At 42.0% G+C, this 11,538-nt stretch overlaps 1 protein-coding gene across 5 annotated transcripts in view; it reads left to right on the top strand.

Moving 5' to 3' along the window:
* Positions 1-11,538, top strand: part of Unc80 (unc-80 homolog, NALCN channel complex subunit) — a 198,698-nt gene that overhangs the window by 170,266 nt on the left and 16,894 nt on the right. For all 5 annotated transcript variants that reach the window (XM_013351641.2, XM_013351640.2, XM_013351638.2 and 2 more), the window contains 8 exons: positions 947-1,147; positions 3,195-3,318; positions 4,269-4,394; positions 5,521-5,644; positions 6,424-6,630; positions 8,263-8,447; positions 9,048-9,213; positions 10,463-10,642. In XM_013351641.2, coding sequence (XP_013207095.1) covers positions 947-1,147; positions 3,195-3,318; positions 4,269-4,394; positions 5,521-5,644; positions 6,424-6,630; positions 8,263-8,447; positions 9,048-9,213; positions 10,463-10,642 — 1,313 coding nt within the window. The remainder of the gene's footprint in view (positions 1-946; positions 1,148-3,194; positions 3,319-4,268; positions 4,395-5,520; positions 5,645-6,423; positions 6,631-8,262; positions 8,448-9,047; positions 9,214-10,462; positions 10,643-11,538) is intronic.

Below are 11,538 nucleotides of genomic sequence, written 5' to 3'. Positions count from 1 at the left end.
AGGTCTTCCTGCAGATCCTAGAGGTCATCCTGCAGATCCCAGAGGTCACCCTGTAGATCCTAGAGGTCACCCTGTAGATCCTAGAGGTCTTCCTACAGATCCTAGAGGTCTTCCTGCAGATCCTAGAGGTCGTCCTGTAGATCCTAAAGGTCTTCTTGCAGATCCTAGAGGTCTTCCTGCAGATCCTAGAGGTCCTGTAGATCCTTGAGATCATCCTGCAGATCCTAGAGGTCCTGTAGATCCTTGAGATCATCCTGCAGATCCTAGAGGTCGTCCTGCAGATCCTAAAGGTCTTCTTGCAGATCCTTGAGATCATCCTGCAGATCCTAAAGGTCTTCCTGCAGATCTTAGAGGCCTTCCTGCAGACCCCTCAATCGCTTAGTTTGCCTCTCCTGCTGCTATCAACTTTTCTCTTTATTAAAATGCTATAGTAAATACATGAGAAATGGAAGAGCACAACATTCCCATTGTACTACTTCTAATTAATTAATAGTCCCCCCTCTGTGTGTGTGTGTATTTGTGTGTGCACGCACATGTGTGTTATGTGGGCATATGTTAACACCATATACAACCAGACATGGTAACAAATGTCTGTAATCCCAGAACTTGGGAAGACGAAACAAAGGGATATTAAGTTTAGGATCATTTTCTGCTACAGAGCAAGTTCAGAGCCAATCGAGGTAACATGAGACCTGTCACACACACAAGAAGTAGCACTCTCTAGACACATTTGACCTATCCTTAGTGTTTGTTAGTTGCTCCTCATGTTTACTCTCTGAAGCAGTCCATGATTCTCCTTGACTATGCATGTGCATATATCATTGTATTGATGTATGTGAGCAAGGCAGAGGGTTAGAGGGTGCTGGAGAGAATATTCTTAGGTAGAAAGTTGTGGAAATATTCTCACTGTGGTATTTCCTGCTCCTTATTTCTGAAATGATTTTAGGCTGGCAGAAATTGCACACTCCCTTCTGAAGCTGGCACCGTATGACACCCAGACAATGGAGAGCCGAGGTCTTCGGCGCTATATCATGGAGATGCTACCTATTACCGACTGGTCAGCGGAGCCAGTGAGACCAGCCCTTATCCTCATTCTAAAGAGACTGGATAGAATGTTTAACAAAATCCACAAGATGCCTACCTTGAGGTGAGGATGCCTCCTGGCCAGGTATTTCAGAGCACACAGTTAGAAATGGCATTTTCAGGATAGTAGATCAATCATTAGTTAAATAAATGAGTTAGAAGTTTTCTGATGGTATTCATGCATAGGTAATTGAGAATATAAATTCCCCAGTAGCCAGAATTGTTTTGAGGAAATAAAATTTATTTAGAAATATATGTACTTATGTTGAGGAGGTGTCTGTCCATTTCTCAGCTATTTCTTCATCTGATGCATAAAGAAACCCAATTAGAACTCAACAATCCCTAATCCTTTTTGAAGTAAGAGAGAGTATGCCTTACAAATAGCCAACAACAGAGAGGAGAAACATTAATTTGATGCTAAAAGTACTCTATTAAAAGCATACATTATCTTATTTGGGTGCTTAGCAAGATAGAAAAATTCCAAGTTTTATAATTAACAGTCAAACTGAAACTACAAAGGGCACAGGGCTGATATCAAAATCTGACATTCACCTTATTCAATGGAGTTTTAAATGAACACAGTTACAGCCTGGTGACTTCTTGGTGGCCTGAGAAATACCCATTCATCCTCTTCCAATGAGCAGATGCCTCTGCATTAGTCTTTCTGGAAATGTGAACCAAGTTTGGAAACTATAGTCACAGTAAACAGATGGTATAATTCACAAACCCACTAAATGGAAACTTCAAATTTGGATGACTGAGAGAGCTTTTTCTATCCCTTAAGACTAAACGCAAAAGCAAAGCAACTTTGCCTCAGACTTCAGTACTTAAGGTTCAGTTTGCCAGAAGTTTCACAGACATTAGGCAGTGCTCTGCACATTTATGCCATCACACTGAGTCACAGAAGAGCAATATCGGAGCCTATCAGGCTTTGCACTGTTCTAAGCTTTTGTACCATGGAGATGAATGTCAAGACATTATATCAAGGTCATTTTTTTTCAGGGGCATGGAGATGCCTGTTCTTAAGCATTATTTCTTTGGTGGTTCCAGTAGAACACTTGCATCTGCTGGTAAATGACTGATCAAAGATGCATAAGTGTCTTATGAGTGTGTGCCAAAATAAATTATTTTTCTTAAGTGCTTTGACATTTAAAGATGTTAAACATCTCCATAAAATGACTCATTTGTCATACAGTTAAACCTATTATATGATAATACCTCCTGAAAGGAAAGTTGTGGGTTCGGTCACAGGTTTGGTCAGCTATGGGAAATTTTCCTGGAATGTATGGCATAATATCCAGTTGATTTGTCTTTAACCCTTTCATGTAACCTTAGCTCAACGCACAAAGTTTTGTCTGAAGCTGAGCTGTGAATTACTAGGGCACTTCTGGCATCCGGAGTGTCATTGTTTCCTCATCTGTGACACATCTCCATTCTTTCATTGTTCAGGATGCAGTTTCATAGAAGATGTAGGCTTAGGAATAATTTCCAAATCAGAAGCACCCAGCAGAATAGATTCATTTTGTTTTGAGACAGAAAACTCCTGCATTAATCTGATTGTACTCCACCGTCTACACTACCACAGAAAATAATCCAAGACATCATTTCCTTTTTAGATCATTTTCCTCAAATTCCCTCTTTTTGACAGGACTTAAGCCATATGAATCCCACTAATAGCCTGTGTGAATGCTGACTGTATCAAGTGTAGTCTGATAAGTGCATTTCAGAACGGCAGGTTGGGGCAGATTTGCTCTGCTGGAAGATTTCTCATGTCTCCTGAAATGATAGGATAGGGCCCCTCCCGAAGATGACATTAGGGGGACCTTAAAGTATGACCCATTCATCCTCTCTGTTTTTTCTTCAATAGATTTTGTCTCATTAGTCGGTTGGGCAGGAGTGTGGCTCTGCTGCGTTTTCAGTACCTCCTTCCTCCCCTCCCAGTGTGCTCTGTGCTTTTGGAACAGCATGGGTAATGGCCATTCCATGGGAAGCACTCTGTTGTCTCAGCACACGTCCTGTCTTAGTTGATGCCAGGATCACTGTCTTGTTCACTTGCTGCAGACTCTCCGGAAGGGAGTCAGGGCGCTAATGGCTCCTATATTGTATTCCAGGCGACAGGTTGAGTGGGAGCCTGCCAGCACTTTGATTGAAGGGGTTTGTTTGACACTTCAGAGGCAGCCAATCATATCCTTCCTGCCTCACCTTAGGTCACTGATCAATGTCTGTGTCAATCTGGTGAGTAGCCAAGTGGCAATCTTCTGAAACTTTGCACAGTTTTACTCTGCTATTGATTTCTCTCAACTGAAGACTTACAGGTCAACCACTTTGTGCCCCTCACTTACCGATGAAAACAGATGGCTCAGGTGACCCTGAAAACAGTGAGGTCCATTTCAAGGTGGTCCATGGGAGATCCAGGCCCATCCTGCCCAGGCAGGACGTTGGAAGGCTGCTTCCCATGCACTACTTTGACAATCACCTCAAAGTTGCGTTGAGAGTTGAGGGCTGCCAGTTGGAGAGTGGGGTGGTGGAGTCTGCACAATTGGCTAGAAGTTGAGATCGTCTGGGGAGGGGATCCTTAAAACAAAAAGAAGTCTTTCTTTTCTTTTTTTTTTTTTTAGGGCCAAATAGCACCATGAGTTGGCCAGTCTAGGATTTATGCAAAGAAAAATGATTTTCACTGTTTATGTAATATCTAGAGTCTGGTCCTGACGAGGTTTTGTACAATGTATGAGAACCATGTTCGAGCGTACCATCCAGTAGGATCCGCTGCTTGACTAGTTGGGCAACAAGTGTGTAGCTGGAATGCCTAGTGCACATGAGCTGCGATCATCATCATTCTTGTCAGTACTTGCTCCATCCAAGAATGCTGACTGCACTTTTTTGAATCCACAAATAACTGTCCAGTCTCCCAATTAGAATAGTTTGTTTGTTTTTTTAGTTCATCTCTCATTTCCTACATAGTTAGCTATAAACAGCATTCTACAAAACCTTGTCTGAATTCAGTGTAATGAACGATCTGACTCCAGACATTACATGCCTTAGAGGGCATAGAGAAAGAAAAGGCTGAAAATACCATGCCCAACCTTCAGTTTATTAATATTTTTGTTAGTGAATGAGACTCCTTTACTACAGTTGCATGAAACTGCAATGGTCAAGGCTGGTCATGTGCTCTGTTTGTATTTCAGGTGATGGGAGTGGTAGGACCTTCCAGTGTGGCTGATGGATTACCCCTTCTTCATCTCAGCCCTTATCTCTCACCACCTCTGCCCTTCAGCACAGCTGTTGTCCGGCTTGTAGCATTGCAGATACAGGTGTGACTGCCTTACCTGTTTGTCACGCTCATTAAGTTGCTGGTGGAGGCACCACATGGTGGTGCTCTCTCTTTCTCTTTCTGCAAAGGCTGGGCAAAATCTGTGAAACAGAAGTGTGAATACCTCCAAACCTTGATGGGTTTGGAGCTTCAACCCTGAGCATGGCCCTAAGTTGTGCTTCTGTAATTCTTCTCGAGATCTCAAAAATAGCAGAGTCATTTAGTCCTGTTGCACCCACAGCAACCACTGTGCTCACTTACACTATGTGCAAACTAATGGCTTATGTGTAATCAGCTCACAATTGTTAATCAAAAGAGGCAATAGTATTCAAAATCTGGTTTTAAATTATTTTCAGAAAGAATTACAGTATAAAATTCTTTCACACGTTACTTTACTACCAGACTTTGAATATCTTTATTTTCCTTAGTGATTGTGAGTTGAATGTTATTTTAAACACACCTACAAGTAGCCTACTTTATTAAGAAAAATGCAGAATCCCGATCACCCTGTTTCTCTGTGTCACACAGTTTTTACTCTGTGATCAACAGAAGGAATTCACCGGATATAAAGGTATAACTGACCTACCCATTGTGTGGCCATCAGACTTCTTACCTTCTAGAGATGGGTGGATGTACAAAGCATTTGAAGAATGGTGGCTACTGTGTGAAGGGAAGAGATGACACCCCGTAGTCACCTAATAACCGCTTTCCAAAGGTCACTAATTTCTTCCTTTATTGCTTCCTGGCTTGAAGAAGGCCTAGGCAGGGACTAAAGAACTTTTAAATGACCTCAAATGGAGAAAGTGCCACACTGTCATTTTCTTCACTTTCCAGGGTAGACACATGGAGGAAATTAGTGGGAGAAATGAGGTGGGTCTTATATTAAACCTTTTCACTTGACACTTAAGCTATTAATGTCATTTTAGGAATGTAGCTCTGTTATGTGAAGTCAATGGCAAAATAACATTGTGGGTCAAATTTCACTTGCCACAAAGACAACACTTGAACTCATAGTTTCCAGGTGCAGCCAGCGGGGAGGCACCTTCGCCGACACACTCTGTAGAAACAAATGCACGCGATGGGCATGGTGGTCAATTAATCTTTTTTTTTCTATTATTGCTGCACAGGCTTTAAAAGAAGATTTCCCTTTAAGCCATGTGATCTCCCCATTCACCAATCAAGAGCGAAGGGAAGGGATGCTTTTAAATCTGCTCATCCCATTTGTGCTCACAGTAGGATCTGGAAGCAAAGGTCTGATTAATTTAACTAAAGGAAACGTACCATTGTTGTTGTGTTTTCTACCAGTGTGTGGTTTCTATTCTTCCTTTCCACATGAAACTCATCAACTGAAATGAATCTAAATGGATTAAATGGGGTTTTGGAAACATGAGTTTTATTTGGTTTATCTGACCAGGGACAAGAATTTCTCTTCTCTACTTCTTAGCTTATTTAAAATTATTTCAATACAGAAGAGGTCAGAGTATATTGTTTGGGTTAAGTTAAGAAAATGTTAATTAGTTCAAGTACACTACGCTGAGAATTGACTGGTGACTGAACTATTATATGGCCGCTGTGATTAGCAGAAATCCTGCAGATGCCAACCATCAATACATTCTCATGACTCTTCCTCCTCCTCCTCCTTCTCTTCTCCCTCCTTCTTCTTTTTGTTTATAGGTAATGTTTTATCTTCTTTTTTTAGTCCAACATAATCTTAAGGGGGACTTTCTTTTAGGAAAAGCATATCTCAGAAGTAAGGTCAGTACATTTATGTATTTAACAAAAGAAAAGAGAATGAACTAATAAACAGGAGATTGGGCCTGGAACATAAGCCCTTGGATGCCAGCTATGGTGATCCTCAGGAGCCAAAAATGCTGTTCTGTCTGTGGAAGAAGCAGTACTTGGTGGGAAATATCTACATTTCTATGTGTTCTGATTTGGAACTGGAAGAAGTTACATTGCTCAGTGTATAACATGGAAGTCTGCCTTGTAATTGTTATGTTTTTCCCTTCCTTTTCCAACATGCACTTCAGATAGCCCATGGCTGGAGCAGCCCGAGGTACAGCTATTGTTGCAGACTGTCATCAATGTGCTCCTGCCCCCCCGGATCATCAGCACATCGAGGAGCAAGAACTTCATGCTGGAGAGCTCCCCAGCCCATTGCTCTACTCCTGGGGATGCAGGCAAAGACTTGCGCAAGGAAGGGCTGGCTGAGTCCACCAGCCAGGCAGCATACTTAGGTGGGTCTCTTTTTCCCGCCTCCTCTTTTTTGCTCCCCGTGGATATATATACTATGATCTATCTTGGCTCTGAAGGTATTTAAAGAAGCCACTTGAGCAAGAAATACCTTTGCATGACTAGCTTACTCTAGTAAACATATGTCAAAAGACAAAGAGTATTTTCATATATGCACTCTCGGAATTACTTGGTTATTTGCATAAGAGTATATGAGGAAGGATTACCTCTTTCTGAGCAAGATCGCTCAGATTTGGCAGTTCCTGTGAGATAGTGCACACTTTGCTTCCCATAGGTCAGTCCTCTATGTAAATAAAGCCCTTGGAGTTGGCAGTCAACATCCTGAGCGTAGGACATGGTGACCTTGCAGGACCTTACTTCCTTAGCAAGCTTTCTTATTCTTCCTTGACAATGTCTTTCTTGTCATTATAAGACAATTCCATCTTGATTTTTAATCATGTGAGGACAGCCCCCTCTTCCTACAAGCTTCTAATTCCTGTCCCCACTTATACTCCTATTTCCCTATTACCCCATCCCTGACTTTAAGTGGTGGCCTCCCATCTGGTAACAGAGGGTCACTCAGTGTCCCTGAAAGAAGTAGACCGGGAGTAAAGACCACTGACACCAAGAATAAGGAGCATAACAGTGGGGAACCTCATAAAAGGAAGAAATAGACCAGGGTTGGAGGGAAGACCACTCTTGGACTGACTCCAAGAATAAGGAACATGACAATGGAACCCCTTAAGAGGGCATCTCTCCTGACATTTTTTCAGCTCACCAAAGTGGATGTTGTTGGGAGAGTGGGACACAGCACAAACTCCTGAATTAGACAGGTCCTTGGAGTTTGGAGTATGGGAAATGGGGTGTTTAAGTAGCATTCTGAAGGGGTGTGTATATAAGATACCATTTTCTATGGCCTAAAAAAAGAGAGAAAGAAACAGAATGTGTATACATAGGACCCACTGTAATGGGCGCTCAGTTGCCCAAGGCCTAAGAAGCCAGGTTCAGAAAACATCCACGCAGACAAAGAACTATACGTGAAGTCAAGGAACACAGAAGACAGTGGGGAAAGAGAGCTCTTTATGTAAGACCAGGAGTAAAAAAAATTATTCCATTTCACTTTCTGCCTTTTTAATGAAGATATTACTTATATTTCTTCCTTGATCAGGATATTGTATCTTTTATTATTATTATTATGATGATGATGATGATGATGATGATGATGATGATGATGATGATGATGTTATCTGGGGATGTGAGTAACTTGTTGGTGAGTCCATAAAGCCCCTGTGACAAAGCCTATGGGCCATAAAGCATTAGTAATACATATAATTGCCTCTTTAGTTCAATGGACTACCTACCTTACCCCATTGTTTTTTGTTGTAGTGGTGGTGGTTTTTGTTTTGTTTTGCTTTCAAAATGGAGATTTTCAAAGCACTTAATAAAATTGTGTTCTAACCCACATCAAAATACCTTTACCTGTATGTCTGGAATACTGGCTCAGGGGTACAGGTTAAGTTTCTGGAACTGTGGCATTTAACCAATTAAAAATTTTCCCATGTGCAAAGGCAGTGACTGTGGGCAGGATTCCTCTGAAGCACAAGCCCTCAGGATCCTTCTCTTTTCCTACTCTGAAGCCCTAAAGGTTATTCTCGTCTGCTTTGAGCGGCAGCTGGGAAGCCAGTGGTACTGGCTGAGCCTGCAGGTGAAGGAGATGGCTCTGCGGAAAGTGGGCGGCCTGGCCCTGTGGGATTTCCTCGACTTCATCGTGCGCACCCGGATACCCATCTTCGTACTCTTGCGCCCTTTCATCCAATGCAAGGTGTGGAGTGACCCTGTCACAAAAAGCCAGTGAACTTGCAGTTTTCTACTAAGGCAGGAGTGTTGGGAACTGGGGAGAGGGACGGGGGTGCAGCAGGGCGGTTACAGGACGCACACATGCTGCGCCCAGTTAGCCTATTAGAGAGACTGTTAGCACCATGTTTGATGAGGATGGAGCCCCAAGCAAGCATCCAGAGAGAATTTCACATTTAAAGCACCTCTTCGCCTACTAAAGTATGCCAAACTTATTCTCATCCCATTCGTCATCTCTCTCTTTAAAGAAAGGAGAAAAACTGGCCCCGTGGAATGTTCTAGAGAATGTTCTCCCGTATCAGTAGCATCTGAAATCTACTATTTTAAAAAACGGGACAGTCAAGGCTTCTTTTTCCCCCCATGAGTCCCAGTGTTAATCCACTCTTTTGTTCTTCTCATGCTCCAATTTCTTGGGGTGGAGACACTACACAGTGGCATTGTGCTGGCACCAGTGTCTCCTGCATCGCCTTCTTTTCTTCCTGAATCTATGAAGTGGGTCGGTATCACAGTGAGCCAGGTTTACAGATGGGAAATTTGGGGTCCTGAGGATGAAATACCTGCCTTTTAGCTACTGGCCCAACCGGCAGAGAACCATGAAGAACTTTCTGCCCGGCAACATATCTCTGACCAGTTAGAGCGGCGCTTCATCCCCCGCCCTTTATGCAAGAGCTCGCTTATTGCAGAGTTCAACAGTGAACTGAAAATTCTGAAAGAGGCAGTCCACAGTGGATCAGGTAAGCGTGAAGGGTGTCTCTTGAGTCTGCTGGATGGAATTCACAATCTCTGTCCAGCTCACTGCTCCTTGGCGACTGTCTGAACTAGCTCTCTTGCTATACCAGTAGATTTGACCAAGAGATCACATCTAATAATAAAACAAAAGTCAAAGGGCTTTCACGGGAATTTAGTTGCATTCTTCTCCTGAATATTTTTATTTTTAGCATTTGAGCACTTAGATATTTAATAAGGGGAAAGGGTGTTTACATTCTTCCGTTCCCTTTTTGATAGAGAATTCACTTTGTTGAGGATCCTTGATTACTTTACAGGCATTATTTCCTCTAATCCACACATGTATCTGTAAAATGTATCTTTCCAAGCCCGATTTTAAAAGGAGGAAATTGATACTTGAAGGGTTAAATGGTTTATATAGCGAGAAAGTGAAGCCGGTGAGGTGATTTTACACTAGGTTTGTGTTGCGGATTCTCAGCCTTCTTAGTGTTTCACAAATTAGAATGGGGAGGAGCCAAGTAAAGTGGACAAGAGGGAGCTTCTTCAAACTAAAAGAGTGTTCCTTGCATCTTCATTGCTTATTCTGTAGTTCTGTAACAGCAGACCCCTGAATAACGAAATTAAATCACTGTCTACCATTAGAGGGCAGTCATCACCCATATGTAAAAGACTGATTTTCTTTGCTGTTTACTGTTGTTTGCAAAATATTCAAAACACAGATATTAAAAGTGCAGCGTTGGTGATATATACACATTGCCATTCAGATATTCTAATGAATCTGATAGAAACACCTGTCCCAGAGCCGAGAAGTTTCTAATGCTGCTGTCTCCAGAAAAGGAGAATGAGAATTCTTTGGTGTTGTATTCAGATTTTGATTTTAGGTTCAAATAAATGATATTAATTTTTTATTATTCCAATATACTATGTGGGCAATTCACATGCTGTAGTAATAAAACCAAAGATTTAGAAGCAAAAGTTTAAGTCAAAATTAGTTGATATGCTATTTGCCTAAGCAAATGAAAATAAACACACTAAGAAAAAAAACTGGAAAAAGCTTTTCTCTTGGTAGGGACCTCAGGCCTCCATAAGAAAGCTGTTCACTTAGAATATAGCAGTGGCCAGTACTGCCCACCCCCAGATTCTTGTGCTCCTTGATCTTAAAACCCCTTAGTCTGAAACACAAGTTGAAGAACTTTAAAGCAAACATTTCTGTTTTTATGAGCTCACCATCATTTCCCTTAATCTCTCAACCCCCAGCCTACCAAGGAAAGACATCCATCAGTACTGTGGGCACATCCACCTCTGCCTACCGCCTGAGTCTGGCTACCATGTCCCGCTCCAACACAGGCACAGGCACTGTCTGGGAGCAGGACAGTGAACCATCCCAACAGGCTTCTCAAGACACCTTGAGTCGGACTGACGAGGAGGACGAGGAAAGTAAGTAACAGTCTAGGCAAGCAATAAGCCTGCCTGGCCATGTGAGCAAGGTTTTACAAAGGATGTCTGTCTAGAGAGGATGGGCAGCCATTTCCAGGTCTGTTCCCTTAGTCATTTTTAAAAGAGGTTTCAAATGAAATTTGAATACCCTTGGATATTTGGAGAAAAAAAAAGTATTATCTGACCTTTTCTTGGAAATTTCATTTCAATTGTAAGTAAACAACTTATTCCTCTTTCTCCTGGGCATTCTGGCTAAAGAAATGGCCAGCACTCACAAGGTCCCATTTGTCAGAGCAAAATGGGCAAAGTGTGCACATGATGTCTGTGGAAGCCAGGAGAAAATTGGCAGAATGGTTGAGGGGAAAGAGCTTAGAGACTCTCCCATAATGCAGTTATCCCAGGAATTTCTGGTACTGTTGTGAAGTGGGAGATAGCACATTAATAAATACCACACTGTGTGCTTGAGCAGTGTAGGACTTGAAAGCAAACATCTCCTGAATACCCACTAAATGTCTCTATCATACAGGGGGCTTCTTCAATTGCATTGATTATTTTCCACTCGTGTTTTTAAGATGCTCTTACATAAAGCTTATTGAAAGGTGTACCTTTAAAGATGAGAATAAAATACAAGAGCCCCTCTATACCAAACAAAACCCACAAAAGATCCCTCTCTGAACTAAACAGAGGAACAAGAAAGGAGCTTAGAAGTTTGATTAAGTAAGATGAGTAAAGTGCAGAAGCATTTCACTAGCTCCCCACAATTAGGTTTATAAGATAGAAAAGGAAATACATGAGTTGTCCAAGTGCTCATCACCAATATTTCCAGATTTAGTTTGAGGGTTAGTCATATAAGGCGGTGATCACACTATAAACCACTTCTATCCAGACCCCGGGCG

The sequence above is a fragment of the Microtus ochrogaster genome, linkage group LG4 (genome assembly GCF_000317375.1).
Source record: "Microtus ochrogaster isolate Prairie Vole_2 linkage group LG4, MicOch1.0, whole genome shotgun sequence".
Lineage (NCBI taxonomy): Eukaryota > Metazoa > Chordata > Mammalia > Rodentia > Cricetidae > Microtus > Microtus ochrogaster.
Note: the sequence above shows the minus strand (reverse complement) of the source record. Positions and strands in the feature narration are given on the sequence as shown.